The 21,510-nt window shown below is 41.1% G+C and overlaps 1 protein-coding gene across 1 annotated transcript; it reads right to left on the bottom strand.

Moving 5' to 3' along the window:
* Positions 1-738: 738 nt before the first annotated feature.
* Positions 739-21,099, bottom strand: reep3b (receptor accessory protein 3b). The gene is made up of 8 exons (XM_058620267.1): positions 20,748-21,099; positions 12,664-12,736; positions 7,855-7,931; positions 6,882-7,002; positions 6,639-6,752; positions 3,484-3,646; positions 1,362-1,495; positions 739-1,238 (listed from the first exon to the last, which is right to left on the bottom strand). The coding sequence occupies exons 1-8, from the start codon at positions 20,777-20,779 to the stop codon at positions 1,167-1,169; spliced, it is 786 nt and encodes a 261-aa protein (XP_058476250.1). The 5' UTR covers positions 20,780-21,099; the 3' UTR covers positions 739-1,166.
* Positions 21,100-21,510: the final 411 nt, after the last annotated feature.

Raw genomic sequence — 21,510 nt, 5'->3', positions numbered from 1 at the left:
CAGAGACTGACGCGCTGCCATGTTTTAAAGGTTGCTTTTTGTATTAGGACAAATCTTTGAATAATGATTTGCAAGCATTTATAAACCAACGATTAAAACAACAACTTTGGGTTGCCAGGTTATTATTGATACCATTACTTAAATGTATTTTTTAGTATAAATCCACCTTCATTTAACCTGAATCTAGTACAAAATAATTACAAATGTTTTCTTTTCATGATTGATGTGGTCATAAAAGCACAAGTAGGAATAAATGTACAAAACCTGAGTGAAGCTTTACTTCTGGTAACTAACTCTTTATTTGTAACAAGGGAGCATTTTATACGTTTGTCCCGTAGTAAAATTTAGTTAAATTGGGCAATATTTTTTATTTACTAAGATCATGGGTCTGTCTCCTATGAAGATATAGGGTTTGTAGTTCCATCCATTCATCCACCTTCTACCGCTTTATCCTCCGCATGAGGGTTGCGGGAGGCGCTGGTGCCAATCCCAGCTGTCCATCACAGGGCCACATAGTCCATCACAGGGCCACATAGAGACAAACAACCATTCACACTCACACACAGACACCTACGGTCAATTTAGAGTGTCCAATTGTCCCCAAATCTGCATGTTTTTGGACTGTGCGTTAAAACATTTTTAATAAAATGCCTTTTCTATTAGATGAGTGGCCAATGGGATCTTCCGAAACCTGGCAACCCAAACGCTGCTCTTCTTGACAGTTTAATAAAGCATTAGTTTCATTGATAAAACATTAGTATTTATGAACTGTACACAGACGACGCCTTTTTTTAAAAAAGTGGTACCATGAGTGAAAAAAAGTGTCAAATGGACAGACTCAAACTGTAAAAGACCAAAAAACTAAAAAACACAACATCACACCTTAACACTATGACTTGATAAAAAACAAACAAACAAACAAAAGTCCATGCAAAATCGTCCCAAAGACAAAAAGGTCAAACAGCGTCTTCATCGACCTTCACCGAGGGAATAAATATGTCAGCAGAAGACTCGAGATCGGAGACACGCACAAAGAGTTCAGACCGAGAAGAACTGTAAATACCATCCACCGATCAATCAGTGTGTGTGTGTGTGTGTGTGTGTGTGTGTATATATATATCTATATATATATATAGATATATATATTTATATCAGCAGTAGTTTCTTCACACCCCATAATTCACCGAGTTCAGTGCTGGTCTCTTCTTGCCTTTAATCTTCAGGGATCCATACCGAGCCTGATGAGGACATGAGGAAAAATAATAACACGTCAGATTATGTGTTATAAAAGTGTGTTTGACCTGCACTATTTCTGATATCTGACTGAATAAGTCTCAAACAAAACAGAACAAGACCCTCACGTCTTTGCGGATCCTAGACCGCGTTATCTTGACACTCTGCGATCGCCTCAGTCCTTTCTGAGTAACGGCCTCGTCTTCGGAGAATATTGGCTCCCCATCCTCATCTGACCGGTCCTCCTGGTCATAAAAGTAATCTGGGGAAGAAAAAAAAAAAATATACAGGAACACTGAAACACAAACTATGATTTGTGCTCTGCAGATAACAAAAACGCCTTTGTGTGGTCGTAATACACTTTGTAACGTGCTGGAACCAGCAGAGGGCAGCAGAGAATCATTTGTGGTGTAGTGTTCCTTGTCATAGAAACACAATAAAAGGAGAGATTTAACCCAGAAAGTGAACAAAAACACTAACATGGCAGGAAAGGCAATTTATGAAAGAAAATGTTGGTTCTGAAAACATCCATTTAGTGAACAACTGGACGCGAGTTTCCCCAAAGATCATCTACCTGAGCCTCAGTGTGGCCACAATACTAATATTTTCACAGTTCTCCACAGAAAAAGGTAAACTTTCAAGTCCTACATTTACTAGAAACAACAAATATCTAGTCTTTTAAGAACAGCTACTAATTTTATTTGAAAACACAGACAATCTGAAAACAGTTTGATTTACAGACCACAGAGCATTGCTGATTATATGGCGTCTGTCGATTATCCATGTTCTGTTTTTAAAGCAGTAGACTCGAGAATAAAAATGATGAATGACCTTAAATGCTTAAATGGGAAAACTGTTTTCAGAACGTTTCTAACAATGCAGGTTATTATTACAGAGCTCCATGAAAGAGGGGTGTTCACTTAGCCTGAGAGGATTGTACGACATGAGAACAAAGAAGAAGAAAAAGAAACAATACAAGAAAGAGAAATAATAAAAAAAGTTCACTGAAGCAGATGGCCGTTGTGAAACATTGCATTTTTGTAGTATTTTTAGCTGTAGATTAATCCACATTTGGTGCTGCTCTGTATTAGTGGCAGCAGGATGGCATGTGTGACAGAATGAATACAAAATGCAGAGTGTGTGTGTGTGTGTGTGATGTATGTTACATCTTTAGTAGTCCTCATGGAGACCAAAACCTGGTCCTATTGAGACAGAATCTCATTTATGAGGAACTGGTTAAGATTAGGGCATAAGGTTTAAAATTGTGGTTACTGGTGTGTTTTCATGGTTATGAAGGGACGATGTCACCTCGTGCAACACTTGGGCTCACAGATGTGTTTTTAATAGCTTTGGGGAAACAATGGAGCTCTGTGGCTCGGAGGGATTCAGAGGATACGTTCAGTGCTGGTTTGACTGGTTTGGATTTTCTTTTGACGCTATATAGAATATCATGAGCCTCGTCTTTTTTGAGTACAGTATGTCTAAAAAAAACAATCATCTGTCCAAGAACAGAGAACCTCCAACATGGCCCCCAAAGGGAGTGTGGTGTCTTGTGAAGCATTTTTACAGCAGTGAGAAAACATTTGAAAGAGAAAAAAAGAATCTCTCTCTCTTTCCCTCCACGTCTCTGAGTCTCCCTGCTGGCTGGCTGAGCTGAATACATATTACACTCTGTCCTCTCTCAGCATGCTAATGCCGTCTAGCAGCCTTCCTTCCCTCAATCCCTCCACCTCTCCTTCTAATTCACTCCTCTTTTCATCCCTTACATCTCCCCCTAAACATTCATCCCTGTCCTCTCCTCCTCCTGCTCCGATCCCACCCCCCCCCCCCCCCATGCCTCACTGACTCACTCTGTGTGTGTGTGTGTGTGAGAGAAAGTGTTTGACATTCTACCAGCATCTTACTAAACCTCATCTCATCTCCTCTGTCTGCTGAAAAGTCCCCTCCTGTCTGTCTCTCTCTCTCTCTCTCTCTCAAACACACACACAGGCAGTCTACAGGTACCATCAAGTAAGAAAGGGTGGATTGAAGGAAGGAAATAAGGGCGCAAGACCAAAAATCTACATGTAAAGTAGATGGTGTTGGTGTTGTGGTACTGACTGTACTATCTATGTACTTCCTCATGCATTGTCATGGTCTTAGTTCTGCTGTTTCTCATTTTAGTAGATGCCACATTTCCCACATTTGGTTCCCAGTCTGAAAACAAAAGTGTGTGTGTGTGTGTGTGTCTGTGTCTGTGTGTATATTTACCTTCTCCATCTGCAACATCAGCACTCTGAGATCTCCTCATGGCAGGGTTGGACGCGTGGGAGCTGTACTGGTACAGCTGGTTCCCCCTGTCGTCCTGCTGGCTTATCTGCGTGAGGTCGTGCATGCTCAGGCTTCGCAGCTTCTCCGTGATGGCGCCCTGACCCTGTCACAGACACACACACACACACACACACACACAAAAAACAAAACAAAGATATTCCGTCACTATCCGGCTGCTCTTAAGACGTGCGAGCGAACAACAGTGATGAATGATTGAGTGTGTAAGGACTGTGGGAACACAACATGAGTGTGTGGAGTCCACTGTTTCCCTCTGGTGGCTGGAGGAGTGAGGAATATCATATAAACTATAAATCCTGACCAGAATACAACTCAACCCTGAGCCAACAAAATGATATAATAATAAGTACTTGGTAGGAGCCTCTTTTAGCAGCAGCTACGGGTTCCAGTCTTCTTGGTTAAGTTTCCACAGGGTTTTATAACTCAAGTTCTGTCATACTAGATGTTTATGTGTCTGTGGACTGATGTTCTATGGTGTTTGTAGTGTCGGGGGCAAAAACTGTACAATGATAAAGATGCCATGATGGACACAGTTCACAAAATGAGCAACAACAACAACAACAGCAGGATACAAATTAACCACAAAGGTTTTTTTTGTGTTATACTGAAATGAAAAGGTAAAACACGGGGTAAAAACATTCCACACGTTCCAATGAGAAATAAAAAATGAAACGAAAAGTCGGGGGGGTTAAATATTGAGCTTAAATGCTCAGTGAAATGTATGCTGGGCTATCAGATCTGCTAAAAGAACAGAAGAGGATGTGGTACACGGTGGAATAATGTTGGTATGAAAATGAGGGGGGAACATTCTGTCCATGCTGCAACACTGACTGGTCTTTACCTCCCACAGCAGCCTGCTCACACACAGACACCCTGAAGAAAGATGAATGTCAGTGCAGAGGGAGGGAGAGAAAGAGAGGGAGAGAGAGAGAGAGAAACAGAGTCACAGAAAGGTTAGGTGAAAGAAAGCTGGACAATTATCAGTTCAGTTTTAGCTTCTTAAATCAGATACTTAGAGCACATGAAGTCCAGCAGAACCTGTGGCTCTGATGTCATCCACCACTAGGAATTGTTATTAGCGCAGGCTGGAGCATGCGACTGTACGTGAGCTGGTATTTCCACCAAGAAACCAACCAAGCGTAACACTCGAGAACAAACGCCATTTACTCATATTTACAGAAAGGCAGGTGGTGTGTAGCTGCAGGAGAGCGTGTGTGTGTGTGTGTGTGAGAGAGAGTACACCTCCACACAGCTGCTATATTATTGTTTGAATGGTTATGTACCCGTTATAATGAAAGAATCAGAGGTAAATACACGGTGAAACCCAAAGGGGGCAAAGCAGGACAGTCTCGTAAGGTTTTAATCATGATGTGAACTATGAGCGGTGAACTCCAATACAACCCCAATGACAACACAATTCAAGAGAAAGGTACGGCCTTGTGTGTGTATGTGCATGTTTTGTTGACAGCGTTGTGCAGCAACTGTCCTTTCAAAGACGGGTGGAAAATAACTCAGGGTTTATTAGAAAACAAATAATTATACTTTTTCGTAGGCAGGCAGCCTACTCACAAACTTTGCATCATGTCAAATACACAACGGACTTTTCAGAGTAGTCCTTTCTTGCATGATACTGCTTAACACAGCATTTATTTCGGGATACTTTGGGGATTTAAAGCGCCAGTCCAGTCTGAATCAACATGCACTCTTTTGGTGTCCTCAAACAATATGAGAGTCTCTACAGTAAACACTCAAGAGAGCAGCAGCAGTGACAACTGAAAAAAAACTGATTCTGTGATATTTTTCTTCACAGATGGGGAGGATTTACAGATGCACTTTCAATCAGCTGCAGGCAACATGCACAACGAATTTGCCATTGCATTGACAGCACTGACGCCGGCTGGTTATCAGTGGTTATTTAATGATGTCGCACATTAAATAGGCTGATAATTCACGTTTTAAAAACAAACCCACAGGTCCGGTATCACCTGCTCTCTGAGGTGTCAGCTTTCACGTTGGGTGGGTTTCATGCGGAATATCTATCGAACTAAGTGAAGGCTCATCACCTTCAAACTAAAACGTGAAAAGAATTGAAAGGATTAGTAATTGCACTGTGACCTCTAACTGCTGTGATGGAACACAGAGCGCCGACACGACACAAAGAGTAGAAGCAATAGAGATTGAAAGAGATGATGAGTTTTGAGGCTGAGAAAAGAAACAGAGACACTCACATCTTGGTAAAAAAAAAAAGTCAGTAGAGAGAAGGTGCCTCATACGGCTAGTCTAACTCACCACATGTAGACTGTAAATAAAAACCTGCCTTCTACAAACATTCTATTCTCCGATGGCCTGGGTTGTTAATGTGGATCTAACAAGCTGACATGATTAATTCTGTTTAGTGGTGGATTCCCACTGCCTGGGATTACCTCAGAGCAGTGGAGCCTGAGACAGGAGCTCAACGGGGATTATCTGATACACTCAGGTATTCACGCGATGCTGATGAAACCAGCCAAACACACCTCATTAGCACCGACTCAGGAGTAAGTGATAGCTGAAGGACAACATGGCACAAAGAATACATTGACACGAGCTGCGAAACAGATCTATTAAATTCGGGGAGTTCAGAATTTCATTCAGGTGTGACTGACGCGTTTATTTACATACTGTAAGCACTATTTCTGTCCCGCGTTATGTCGAGTGTGATTTAGCAAGTCGAATCAGGACATTCTGTGCCACAGGGCTGAACTGCTCTACTGTCAGAAGCAGGTGGAGGGTGCTGTTGTATCTGAAGCAAAAAAGGTAACTCAAGCTTCCACTTTGTCTCTTCAACCCAGATCATGTGAAGTGATGATGGGGAGAGGCTGAGGCAAAAGGAAGCGATGGCATTTATAGGGCATGTCTAAATTTGATGAATACCACAGAAGTGAGCTATGGTGTAAACGCCGATCCACCCATCATACTGCTGCTACTTATTGTTAATACAAAAAAGACATGATATGTAATTCAGGGATGAAAGTAAACAGCACATTTGAAAGAATATTTACTAGAATACAGAGGAGAAGTTTGCCAGAGACACTTGCCTTGACAGCTGCGGTGACAGCAGCCGTGGCTGCGATGCTCAGTCCCTGCTTGCCAAAGTTCACCATGGTTTCATAGCTTTTCTCTTTGGCCTGCACAATATATTCATCTATTTCCTGGAGGGGAAACAATCAATTAACAATCTGTTAGTGGATAGTTTAATTGGAATAGAAAGCAGCGGGACTGCAACACAATTACTCCTTGTGTATAGAGATAAGCACGGAGGAATTGGTGGTCGATCATACCCTCTCTCTGGAGGACAGCAGTGGGTGCAGGCACTTCCTGTAAATGAGACTCGCTCCTCTGGTGTAGGGCGACAGTAGCCAGATCACAAAGGCAATCTTCAGCTCATAGTACAAAGGAAACCTGGACACACGCACACAGAGAGAGAGGAAGTGTCCCCAACATTAATGAGGGTTGATTAACTTGTTAAGTCTCAGCCGTTAATATTTGGAACACACAGAGTCAGCATTTAAAACACAGATTTGCCACTGATTTCATGCAAATATGCACATTTAAAAATACATTACAATGCAATGAGGTCATTTGACAATATAACAATGGCACCAACATGTTTTATTTTTTACAAATTCCAAGTGTGCATACATTACAACACATGAAACCTACTCATGTTTGCCCCACTTTACCTCCCCACAAATCTCTAATCGAGTATTCAGAGCTTTGTTGAGATTATGTGCTTCCTTAGGCTCAAGTCTAGAATCCGCTTGGAGTCCAGGAAAAATGAACTACTACTAGAAATAATTCGACACGAGTTGCAAATTACACACACACACACGTGTATGTGTGTATGGTCCAACAAAGTCTCTGGACACCTGCACTGTAAAGTTTTGCGGCGATACACGGATCAGCGCAAAGGTATTTTATCATTTCTAAAGTGTTGAGTGTTCCCTGGAGAACAGTGGCCTCAACAACAGTGAAACAGAAGAGGCTTGGAACCAGCGGGACTCTTCCTAGAACCATCAGGGCAGCACTACATCAATCACTCGTAGGGTCGAGTGGCTCAGTAGAGGCCACTGCGAGTGAAACACATATGACAGAGCCAGTGGAGTCGGAGCGGAGTTAAAAAGGCTGGAAAACATGAGGATAAAGATTCTCTACTCTGATGAGACAAACATTTGGTCTTGTGTGTGGGTGTGTGTGTGTGTGTGTTGACTCATATTAGACTGTGTGTTACGTGATATCTTTGAGAAAACTCACCATGCTAACGTAAGGTCAGAGATGGTCTCCACCACAGTGTAGAGGGCAAAGACAATCCAGTACATCATCCAACGCACCTAAACAGAGAAAACAGAGGAAAATAAGGCTCCACTGACTGACATTTGGACATTAAATAAATACTACTAATTACTGGTATACTAATTATTACTAGAGGTATTGAAATGTCACACCAGGTAGGACGTGCTACAGAAAACAGCCATTACTTTCCTACAGCACACATGAATGCAACAAGTGAACATGGTTATGGCCAATAATAACTGAGTTAAAGGCTTCTTGTGTGGACTAAGAGTTCCACCAGTACATGCTCTCTTCTTTTACCATTTTATAATCTACCCCTGTCCCGTCTCAGGCCAGTAGTAGTAGTAGTAGTAGTAGTAGTAGTAGAGGTTTAGGATTTTATATCAGTTTGCTTTCATGCTGCTGCTGTCCTCTCTGGTCTCACGTTCCTGCCGTCTCTCTCTTTACGGGCTTTCCTGGCTCTTCTCGCTGGATTTCCATATCAAAGCCAGCAGCACACAGTGGTAGGCAGGCAGACAGTCACATGCCAGGCGGAGGTATTAGCCAGACACAGCTGCAGCCGCATGACTGAACTCACACCAACTCTACCTTGTGAAACGCTGGTGTGCGTGCGTGTGTGGAGAATTAAGAGCATGCAGTCCCAGATACACAGACTCTTCAAGGCGGGAATGCTGCACCTCACGGGTCTATATAAAAGGTAGAAATATTAAACGGCGGGTATGAGTCACTGCGGTTTCACCTCCGCGCCGACAGCAGAGCGTGTCACAGAATGGTATTGATGTGAAAAGGAAGAGCGGGCATGGTGGGACAGGCATCGGCGCTGTTGTGTAACGCGTCACGCCACAGAACAACAAGATTTTTGTTTAGAAATCACACACTGGGAGAGTGAGATGCCAGCTTTATATTTTTTAACAGCAATAAAGCAGGATCTCAACGTGGGCTTATGTTTACAGAAAAAAAAGGACTTGATGTCTAGCTGTTTGTCCATCAAACACCAAGGGGCTCTCACACACACTCACTCACCCACTCTACACTGCCTACACCATTACTGCTTGACTGGTTAATTGGCGACCTCATCGTGAACTTCCTCCACACTCACTCACAAACACAGGCTTGGGGGAATGATAAATGTAAAAGAGAGAGAGAGAGAGAGAGTCAGTGAGATGGAGGGGACATCTAATTTATATGTTTCAATCTCCTCCTGCCTCTGTCTCTCTTCTACCTCTCCCTTTCATCTTCCTCTTCATACCCTGCTCTCTGCAACCAACCCCCCTCCCACCCCCATCCCTGCGCTTTCTCTCTTGGCCTCCCTCCTTCATCTCATCAGTAGGGAGGACATTAAGATGTGACCTCAGTGAAATATACCGCAGCCATTTTAACTTCCCGAGGCAATTGCAGACATTTACTAGCCCGCTCTATGAATAACTGCCTTCCATTAACAGAAAGACAAAAAACACCTGACCTCAGCTCTCCGCAGCCAATGGGCCGACGACTGGTTAAAGCTCAACTAGGTAGAACATGCAGATGGAAGTGGCAGCGGGAGACTGGCCAATACATACGCTCATTTTAAATTAATACAACCTCTATATAGGTGGATTTTATAATATTATGCTAATGCGTCACACACAAACAGCCGTAATATATCATTAATAATCTACTGACAGATCCCTTTCCAGATCAATCATTTGACAAGTGACGCAATTAACCTTTTGGTGTATAAATGACATTACTATCCATCATAATCCTAGTCAATATATTCAATTTACCTAAGCCCAAGTGTCTGAGAGCTACGTTCAGTGTAAAAAAAAGGACACTTTTATGCACTATCAACACCGGTCATCAGACAGGTCTGCTCCCAGTTAGACTGGGATCCAGACTGTTCGACACAGAAGCCCATTTATCTGAAACAGAGCAGATTGAAACAGTGTAGCCTCAGGGTCAGAAGTTTTGACTGCTTTCATTCAGCACTTCATTATTCCCGTGTCAGCAGTGAAGAGGTAGCAGAGAGGCAGGGAGGCACAGAACATGGCAATGTTGTTTCTAACTGAGTGATGTCCACTCCTGTTAATGGGGTGTAATGAAAGAAGAATATGATAAATGTGTGAAAGAAGGGAGAGGACATCGTTTCATCCACTGGTTTCACTTTTAGTGGGGGTGAGAATGTTTGAGGAGACCGTGACGGAGAGACGCGTCAGTCAGCGTGCACTCACACGAGCCGCATGGACATTCGTTCACATAGAAACACACTAAAGCAATAAAAACAAAATGAGAGGGCTGGGCTCTGGAATGAATTTTCAGAGCCAACTATGTGATGAACTGATGTAACCTCTAGCAGGGTGTACTGCAACTCAATCATATAAAAACAGCCACAGGCCAGTTTCGGCTCAAGTACCAGAGTGCTGAAAAAAAGTACTCTGTTTAATCAATTTTCTGTGTATTTAAAAAACCTTACACATGCCAGAGGGTGTGCTTAGTGAAGTGAAAGGTTTGAGACGTATTTGATGCTCCCGGATCATGTTTGTGTGAGATCCAGCCTTTGTTCACTAAATCTCCTCTTAATGTTCCCCAACAAATGAATTTTCACTCTGGTTTCCTTCCAATGATTGAAAAAAAAAAAAAAAAGCTTGGCTGAAGTTAGAAGTTAAGTCATATGTTTTGAGCGGAATCTCAGCGCATGTGAATGTGCAGTAAATGTCCTCTAGGTGACCAATAATGTCCCAGTGCAAATGAATGAAAGACTCTATGAAGACTTCAAAGAGACAACTGTGTTGATGACACGGGGTCTGCTTCTTGTAGAGCGGGCATGCAGTCTAAACAGTGAAGCAGATTGTATGTTTGCAACTGGTTGCTTGGTTGCCATAATCATAGAACAGGGAAGGTGAAAAGTGACAGCAGGGATATCTTTTCTTGGAACTGTTACCAACAGATAAGACCCAATCAGGAAGCAAATGTGGGTTGTCAGCACCATTGTTTCTAAAGTTTTCTGCCTGTTCAGACTCCAATATGTTTTAATTAAAACTAAACTAGGGCCAGAACCATACAGTTAGCAATGTTGCCTCACAGTGAGAAGGTCCCCGGTTGTTTTGCATGTGAGAGAAGAAAGAGAATCCAATGTGTCTCTCCATGTTTGCACTACATTGGACTGGTGACCTGTCCTGGGTGTACCCTGATGACTGATGACACGTTGACAAAATAATGTCATCCAAAAGATTCAAAGCACATTATCATTAAACAGAATGAGTTAAACATTCTGGGTTAAAGGATTATTTTTCATCTCTCTCAGAAGACATCAAGAACCCTTATTGGAAAACAGCCTTCATCATTCCCCCTGTTTATATTTAACTGTACATCAGGAGATTCTCTTTTCATACTCATTCCAGTGAACAACAATAGTGCTGTCCTGGGTCAGAGTAAAAATGTGCTGCAAAGTTCATCTGAGGCTTCAGCAGTCTGAATCAGATGGGTGTTTTCCGAAGGTAGTGTTTTTATAAATGTCCCTTTACACGCTTCCTGGTTTTAAAAGGCGTAAATCCATGTATACGAAGGTCACACTGCATGCCAGGACTGCCAAGAAATCCAGTGAACTCGCTGTACACGTCAGCCAGGCATATATCATGGCAAAACTACAAACCCATTTCCACAGCTTTGAGCATCCCCTGGAGAACAGTGGACTCACATTTGTGTAATGGAATAAGTTTGGAAGCAGCAGGGCTCTTCTTGGTGTTCGCTGCCCAGACATACCTAGTCTGAAGAATACAAATGACCATGTGATATCTTAGTAGTTCATTAGCATTCACAGTGGACACCTTGGTTACATTTTTTCAGGTGTAACGGATCCTCATCCTTAATCCATTCCATTTCCTTCTTTACTCTTTCTGTCATGTACAGTACTGTGCAAAAGGCTCTAGGCAATACCAGCTTTTTAGCATGTGTGTGTCTCAAATTCTAGGATCAATGGCATTTGGTTTGGAATGATGTGACTGCAAGTTGGTCTTATATATTGGCAAGATGTTGTTTGCTGAAACAACAAATCTAACGGTGGCTTTTTCACAGTATTGAAAAATCTAACAACCCAGCTGCACCACACACCAAAGGAAGCATCGGAACATAGAGACGGCAAACAGAAACAAAGCGTAGAGTTACTGCTTACAGAGTCTAGTGCTGGTGTGGTAAGCCTCTATGTGAATGTACCGAACTCAGCGCTCTGTGATTTCACTCTCACTGGCATTAGTTACATCACCCAGCTTCACAGAGAAAACCTATAGAGGCGTGTTTAGTACCCACTCAAAATCTGGGCTATTTGGAAGTAGGGTTGCTGTGGTGTTACATTATATGCATTTAGATTACTAGTCTTTACAAATACTCAAAGTGCCATGCGCACTATGCTTCCCTGTGATTTATACATCACACACTTTACTGTCAGAGGTATTTGTTGTTCAGTGTCTTGCCCAAGGACACCTCATGAGGATTGAAGGAGCCAAGGATCGAAACCATAGACCTTCTGATGATGTCAGACTCAATGTGCATCTTGAGACCTAGCCATTCCCAGCGTTGAGGCATTTGTTTACATGTTTCACAAGAAACAGATAAAACATTTGCCAACATTAGCTTCTAGAGGCAACACTTTTAATCTACACACACGTGAAACACAGGAGCAACAATGCCTTGAATGGTTACCATAATGTTCGTTTTAACACCCCAAATGTCCTTATTAGTGTCTTTTATACAATAAAAAAAACAAAGCATGCACATAAAAGCTCATCCACTTACATATTCCTTGACATTTTTGGTCTTGACTGCTTTGTAAGAGTAATATGCAGGATATAGGGTCCCAAACACCAGCCTGCAGAGAGGGAGAGAACACACAAAACCATGATTTATATTGCCAATATATGAAATCAAAGCACCACTGTCTTATTCATACTTGGAAACATACACAAAAGCACTAAATGAATGATTCTGGTTGAATGTGACCACTGCTTTGTCACTAAACATGAAAATAGACTGTATATAATCTGAAAATGCAAATACACATTGACCAAGATAAAATAATCTTAGAAAAATCGAAGATAAAGACAGGCCTAAAAATGTCTATGCTGGAGTTGTGTATGCTGAATCTGAATTTGGAACACTGACAAATACAACTAAACATACAGTTTAAAGTCCATAGTATGACCCCACATTCATGATCTGATTTTCAGAGACAACAGTTTCCCCATGCACATGTGAAGGAGGTTTTCATTGAAAACAAAATGGTTGTTCAGTATAATTAATCAATGCAAACTGATGTGTATACACAAAATTGTAATTTCCCCAGTTAAAAACCATCATCTGGTACTGCAGAACAACCTGGGGACATATTTATATCGTGCAATGATGGGGTGCTGGGTTCTGACCCAGAGTCTGAAAACCACTGGAACACAAGACGATGACTCAATGTTTCCTCTGTAATCTTCTGCAGCAGCAGAAGCAGCTGGGGGTAATGTGGCCTTTGGTTCCATGCCTGCTTCACTGCAGGTTTTAACACTAATTCAGTGTACTGAACTCTTCTTTTGTTCATTTTGACTTGCATACAGAGAGTATTCCCTATTTAAAGAGTGTCTTTTGGCTGCAGAGCCTTATTGCACTGTTCTGTTCGTGTAATGTTTGTTACTTTGCTTGATTAAAAAAAAGGTATCAAAACCATACTCTGTCCTTTGAAATGGTGAACAAAAGAAACGTGTTTCAAAAAACCACAGACACTGCAAGGGCAGAGGGAGGGTTTACATGGCCTCTCCACAGCTGGCTAGTAAATAAAATAAGAAAGATTAATCAAACAATAACACATCAACTATGTTTAATTCATCTCCTTTGGAAAAAAAGAGTGATATTTATGAACAAGCCGCTAAAGTTAAGGTTAGACAAGTAATGGTTAGGATACGCTTATGGAAAATAAATATAGAGAAACTCCGATACGATATTATAACGATATTTGGGTCATGACACAATATTATCACGATATTTAGGTAATGACACAATATTATCACAATATTGCAAGACGCTGAGTATTGCGATATCTCTACCTCAATAACAACAAATTCTGCTTCACAGTACAGGCCTCTGGAATGTCGATTCGGACAACCATAACAACAAGTTGTTATGAAGTAAAATACTGCATAGATACTGTCACACGACATGCAGGCATTTGACCCACTGTTATATTGTTTTGCAGGTACATTTTCATTTATTCTCAATGCACATGACAAAAAGGTTTAGAGGTGGTTTGCTGTGAATCAAGTTCAATGCAGTCAGTGGTGTAAAAATCCACAAGTTACATAATGTACTTCATTTCATCACTAAATCATGTGTTTATTAATGGGAGGACTGTGGACCTTTTAAACAAATATTACAATCACCAATAAAGGATACCAGGAAAATCTAAGGTTTTGGGGTAAATCAAGGCTAAACGAATCGTATTCAAACATTTAATACAGAGAATAAGCTGCAGAAAAACAAGACCATCAAATTACCAGGCTTTAGTGTTTTACACTTCTTTCTGTTCATTCATCATTCTTTCAGTGCTTCAATATATGATATATTCAGCATAAATGTCAGTATCTTAACACCTCCAATATCACCTGAGGGGAAAACGATTTTGTGAATTCATTAAGGGTTAGTCATGTCATACATTTGCGCTCTGCTGTCAGCTTTATTACTAGGCTTCCTTCAGTGTCATCATCATTATTATTAATTAAATACAACATACAAACCTTGTTCTTTATCTGAGAATCTAAATCTCCCAGAGACCATATCGCCTAGAAGAGGAACAGTCAAATGACAGCCCATTTTAATCCCAAACCCAGTCGGGATGAGGTTGTCCCCACCAGGGATAAAGCCATATATGCCTCATATCTGCAGCAGCTCACAACTAAGACGAGAAAGACGAAAAGACAAAAAATAATCTATTACTCGAACGTGTTGCAAAAGTATCACTGTTTGCATAGTTCAAAACAATGCAAACAGTGCATTGGTCACTATACTAAGTTACCATAGTGATTTGGATTTTTGAAAACTAACAGGTCAGAAGGGGAATGGGAGAATAATGTTCACAGACACATGCATCTAGCAGCAGATTTAGCAACTGTCAATATTACTCTCAGTCATTTTTATCTTGTATTGAGACGTTTGGCCTTTCTGTCAGTTTGCGTGGAATGCAGATCATCACTGACAGGCAGGAGTAGCTTGGACAGCAATGATAAGTCCTGTTCAAATGTCAGGCAGTTCAGGCCTGTTATGTGACCAACAGATCAGCGATATCAATGAGTCTACACGCCCCTGTATAAAGAAACTTAAAATGACTCTTCACTGCTCCCTCCAGAGCCACAACAGACTTCATGCACAAACAGTGCACTGCTGGAAACAGAGTTTGATGTGTAAACTGGTGGAATTCCCCTTCAATTGTAACCGTACTGGCAGTAAATCTGGGTATCTTTACAAGCCCAGGACCAGATTACACAATATCCACCCAATAATGACTCGCAGCATCTGAGACACTCAAATTAAAAAGAGTAGCATCTCAACATGGGAGTGTGCTAGAAAATGAAGCAGTACTTCATTTCGGCAAACCTGGTACAATCTCAAATATTGCCTGTGGTACTTCATAAAACATGAATCACAGTTAAGTGTTTGCACATATTTTTTACTTCTAATACCACATACACCCTCCTTCCACTGACAAAGGGCAAAAGCCCATGTTCCCCATTCAGTGACCATGAATGATGCTACGATCATTTCCATTTAGAGAACGTAATGTCTGAGGTTTAATACCAATCATCTTGTTATCAAACAGTATGATTTGACACAGTGACTATTTCAAAAGGACTAAAATAAAATGACATGTTGTTCAAGGTATAACATTCACATTCTTGTTGTATTATTATTATTCCAAAATGGTCTGATGTTTCCACAGATATTAGAACCTAGAGAAGGATTCTGTGATACTGCAGTCTCAACTCATCTGCTCGTCTTGTTGGAACAAACCGGGTACAGCTGCATCGGAGAAATGAAGGAACGTGTTTGGAAATTGAATGGATGTGCTTGTGTAGGAGCACAGAATCCTTCAGTTTAAGTCAATCCTATATGGTCTGGAGGACGAACAGCAATCAAACACACAGACACACAGTGTATATAGTCTTGTATACAGATGCACTCCCTCCCCGAGTTCCCTGAGCAGCAGGCAAGTCGCCAGCAAACACAGAGGTTTATTTTCCTGCTGTTGCTATAGAAACAGCAAAGCTGCCACAGCTCCAAAACTCTCTCTTCATGTCTACATCTCTTTGTCACATTGTCATTTCGGCTCACTGTGCTTCATTTCCATTAATATACAGGACAATACTCCAGATCAAAAAGCACAAAACATTAAAGTTAATGAAAATATGTCCATTTGTTCCATTTCGGTGGCATGCGGACATGTTTGTATGAATGAGGAGAGCATTGATTAGATGATCAATGCTCTAATTGAAAATAGTGTGTATGCCACAGACTAATGCTGTTTCATTTTCTAAAATAAAGCTGGAAGTAACAAATTCAAACACAATCCATGCAGTGTCAGACATTTGGGACTACATTGGTATATATAAATCTTGCTATCTTATCTGTACTCACTATCTTACTGGTGGCATTTTTACGAGCTTCTGGCAGGAGTCCTGAAGATAAACCTAGTAGTCTGTTTGTATTGTTGACATAGTTGAATTAGCAATAATAATAGCATGAAGTGCACTGGGTCATTTGGTGAAAATTAAACATACAATTGAGTATCAGCTGCATAAAAATGGTACCTGACATGGGGGGGGGGGAAAAAACGTTTCCCAGTGGGATTTAATGTATATAATGAAAAACAGAACTTGTTCAAGATTGCTGACAGCTGTTGACCATCAACCCTTGGTCATTGTTTCGGCTTTTGTTGTATTTGCTTGACATCTGGTTATGGTACACCCAGGTAGGCAGAGATGTTACTAGCTGGTCAGCATGCTAAGTTAAGTTCAGTAGAAAACATCAAGACAGAAACAGAAGCAAAAGGCACATTAATACCTGACTTGAGTCTGAAGTCACTGCAGCCACCCAATTACTTTGTTGCCAGGAAAGTATCACGCTTCACAACTCTGACCTTTTAATTACTCCATCTATGACACTTCTTTATATTTTCCAGGGGCTTCAAGTTACATATTTTCCTTTCCAACTCACAAAGGGCAGATGAAGACATTCCTTCCATAAAACAAAGGCACACAAAAGAGGTTGGTCACGAACAAAAATGTTCTTGAAACAATTTATTGAAAAGCAGGGCCCCTTCTTCATTCCAAAACTACCATCCCTCTATTTCCCTTCTCATTCCCTTCTTCCCATTTCAACACCTTCTCCCCTTCTCTCTCTGCATGCAGCTGAGAAAATACCCCCTTGCTTTTAGATGGGCCTTGACTCTGGGCTGCAGGTCAATTTCCCTGGTTTCCTGACACCATAAACCACCAACAACCAGATGGAGGGAGGGGGAGGACAGGAAGACAAGGGCAAGAGCAAAGGAAAAGAGAGAGGGAGAGAAATGAAAACAGAAACTCAACAAGAGCGAAGGAGGAAGGGGAAAATAACCTAAAGATCTCCAAGATTTGAGCTCCCACCATCTGGTTTGAGCTTTAGGAATAAGAATTTGATTACAAGACTTTTCCCCTAAAAACACAGGAGGAGGATTGTTGAGAGAACTGCTGCAACAGCAAATGGGACTGGTTACAGTCCAGTTCGACCCCTCCCCTGAGTGTTTCCTCAGAGGGAATTGAATTGCATAGAACATTTAGACTGCTCTCACAGTTCTCTGAATCCCCCCAGATTTGAAAACTGACTTGTTAAGTCACAAGTTCACACTTTAGATCATTATTTCCTAACATTTATTTCTAGAGACCTAAAGCTCCTTCTCAAAAACTACTGAGCTATTTAAAAAGATATGTTGACTAAAACTTGAACTGCTTACATTATAGTAATTGCAATGGATACAATGCGGCCAGATACACTAATCACCCTCAACACTAAAGCCAGTCATTGGCTTTAATGTTATGGCTCATCTGTGAATATCCATGGCCTGTGTTCATTTAGAACCATCAATAAAGTGACCTCAAACCTATTTTGTATGTCCAGTTACCTTTCATTCACTATACTGATAGATTGTGCGGGTCAAAAATACACAGTTCTGTGACAAGGTTATGTTTTGCTTTTTCAAAAATCTCAATGGAACTTATTTTATTGTGGCACTGTCAAAAGCACATTCTGAGTCACTCAGATCCTCTGTGTTCTCTCATTCTCTCACAGTGACACATCCCCAAACAAACACCGTCAACAGACCCAGTCTGCCAAAGGGTGACAGGCCATCAATAACAGCAGAAAAAAAACTTTTACATTTCAAAATCTAAGCATATTTTGAAGTTCAACAAAAAGCAACTTTCTGTTTTTCGATTTCTAACTGACGCCGGTGGTATTGACTGCTACGGTCTTTTGCATGTTCTGGTGAAGGTTTGCTCCATGACAAAGCAGTTTTCCATTCTTGTCAGTATCTAAGCAAACTGGTCGGTGCCATAAAAGTATTGGAGCTCAGTACTGAGCCCTACCCCCCTCCTTTTCATTCCTCAACCTCTGCTCCTGCCAACACTACATCTTCCTTCTCTCTTTCTCCGAACACACTGGGTGTGAAAAGGAAAAGAAATGTGCCAAACAGTTAAATAATCAGACAGCAAAATAGACTTCAACGTCATGCGGGTATGGCAAGTTAACGTGTCAATTGTGAGGAACACCCCAACTTAATGCAATATTCTGCCCTTTTGAAGTAAGAATTCCACAGGTAGCCAATAACAACAGACAATGCTTCTTTTCTTTGTAAGACTATTAAACAGATGATACTGAAGTACGATGAAATATCTATTACTTCAAAGGATGTCTTAGCAATGACAAAGTATATTTATCGGCATCCTTGTTACCATGATGAAAAGATGACAACACCCACTAATCAATAACCACAATATTTTCATAAACAAAGCACCACACTATGTAAATTTCTAATAATTGCATCATCTAAGTGATCTTTGATTGGCTCTGCATACTGCAAACAGTCAGTATGTTTACATGACAGAAAAAAAACAGTTTTTTGTGATAGTACAACTAAAACCGGACTTTTAAAATAAATGTAAACATGGTACTCTGACTGAAATGTTACTAAATTGAATTTGTCCAACTAACACACTGAGCAAATGCGATTGAGAGTTGAATTACGACTCAGCTGGACCATAGTTGGACTCGAATCAGGACACTGCGACAAAAAAATGGCGAAATCCAGGCCTGTACCTTTGATGGACTGACAAAGAGGCTGAATTCACTCGACATAAGAGCCTCAATTATTATATTCTCTCGATTAATCATATGTGTGATCCATAAGATGTCAGAAAATCAAAAATGATTGGTGCTTCCCAAACCTCAAAATGTCTTGTTTTGATTTGTCCACAAACCAACAGTTTTCATCCCCAACACTAACAGGCTGAAAGGAGGCATCTCCCCAGAGGAAGATTCAATACTTTATTCAATAAATCAATTCCCCACTGGTGCTTACATACTGGGACAAAGTGCAGTATTCCAATTGAACAGCGTAGTTGACCTAACTATGCATGGAAACATAATTAGTGTTAGACAGTCCGTCTCCATGTCTGTTTATATTCTGAAGTCATATTAAATCACACATGTTTTTGGGAGATCTCAACTCCCTGGAATCTCCTCCATGTGTGTGTGGTCCTGTGTCTTCACTGGGTCGTCTAGTAGTCTGTGCTTTATCAGGATTAAAATGTTGAAAATGGTTTACAAAGTTTGTGACTGTGGTCTTCCACCTTCAAGTAAGATTTGAAAATCCTCTAGTGTGGGGCATCAGATGGACACAATGTAGTGAAAGAGACCCCAGGCATGAGAGTCCACCTGCTATTCTACAGTAGATGGATTGCATTTGAAAAATGCGTTAGAGAGGGAGGGTAACTCTGTTTTTCTACACCACTCCCTTCTGCCAATTCCACTACATTCCTATCCTCCATTTCCCCTCCAGCAAGTTGAGTAACAACTGTTCCAGAAAATGTACAGACACAAAGACATGAGCAACCTGAAGGAGGGGAAACAGAAAGGTTTGCCATGAGTCAAGAAAGAGCTTTTTCTTTCTTGTACTAAAACCTGAATGTCTGACTTGCGCATTACGATAATTGATATATATGTGTCAACACACTGATAACTAGGCAACCACGAACCAAACACACACGCAGAGCCACATAAATCAATTGTAAAGTCTTTATTCTTGTCTCCCAACAATGGATGCCTTGTCAGGTTATATTGGGTAGGGCTGACTAATTATATCTTCAAGATGGCAGCTGTACCTGGCACTCCTTAACAGTCAGATCGTTTAAGAGCTTGAAATGTCAACTTATCAAAAGTTTCATATTGTCACAGGTGACTCACAGAAACGTACATGCTCATGAATCATGATGTAAACACGCCTGTTAGCTTTGGACTCGACAAACAAGGCCAAACTAGCCACTACTAGCCACTTAGACCAGTGTATGATAATAAATCTAATACAGTTTGTTTTCGGCGCCTAGTTTCATTTTTAACAGAAATTATGCATAACCCTGATGATAGATTTCACACGGTAACGTAAATCAAATTGAAGAAGGATAGTAGAACTACGTGAAAGGACGGGAACAGTTAGCCAAGCAAGCTAACAAAGCCACATTTCTCAACGGGGTAAAAAAAAAACCCCGAGGTGTTTGTAGTTAAATTTCAGTCATGTTTATTGTAATAATACTTACACAACGCTTCTGGAAATCATCCAGGACACCATGGCTGCTGCTTTTATGTGATGTCGGTCTGTGGCAGCGAAAAGAACAGCCCTAGTGATAAGGTTAACAGCTAGCCGTAGCCGTTGTGAACTTCTTCAGCCAAAACTTCAAAGAGCGAGTCCAGGCGAGCTCGTTATGTCTCTGGACATAAGCCGAACATCGTTTCTCAATTTTCTGTTACTGTAGCCACAGCTAAAGTCAGTGGATTATATCCAATATTATCCTCGGTGATGTGAAGCAGTCACTTAATCCCCCAGGTTTCCTCCTTTTTTCTCTGCTCTCCAGTTTCTGGCAGCAGAACGGTGCTCAGACTGACGTCAACAGGAAGAGAACAACCCTCCGAAAGCGCTTATTGGACAGTTTAGGCTGTTTACAACCAACACCGCCTGTCATTGGCTGGACACGTCAACCCACGTGACGTTTGCCTTTGGTGAAGTCGGTGGGATTTTAAACTCATCGACCTGCGCGCTGATTGGTCAGATGTGGAATCGTGGCGACTTCCAGCCAATGGGTGAGAGAAGCGACTAAACACACTCGTGGATGGATGTTGTCGGGGAAGCAGTTTTCTCTCCGTGAGGATGAAAGGTGACCTTTTTTTTTTCTTCTTAAATTCCACTGCACTCAGCAAGGGCGGATTCACTTACTTTCAACAAGTATGTATTCAGGGCGAGATGTAAGAAATAAAAAACATACATTATGTTGTCATTCATTTTTATTTTAATTACAATAGGAT

Source organism: Solea solea, chromosome 21 (genome assembly GCF_958295425.1).
Source record: "Solea solea chromosome 21, fSolSol10.1, whole genome shotgun sequence".
Taxonomy (NCBI): domain Eukaryota; kingdom Metazoa; phylum Chordata; class Actinopteri; order Pleuronectiformes; family Soleidae; genus Solea; species Solea solea.
The sequence above is the reverse complement of the archived record's forward strand: the minus strand, read 5'-3'. Positions and strand labels throughout refer to the sequence as shown.

Bases quoted from the DNA above. Each gene is read 5' to 3' on its own strand.
- reep3b (XM_058620267.1), bottom strand. From the start codon at position 20,779: ATGGTGTCCTGGATGATTTCCAGAAGCGTTGT. The intron at 7,932-12,663 runs GTAAGTGGATGA...TTCTCTGTTTAG, and splicing joins CCAAAAATGTCAAGGAATAT to GTGCGTTGGATGATGTACTG. The intron at 6,753-6,881 runs GTATGATCGACC...TTTCCCCTCCAG, and splicing joins TGCTGTCCTCCAGAGAGAGG to GAAATAGATGAATATATTGT.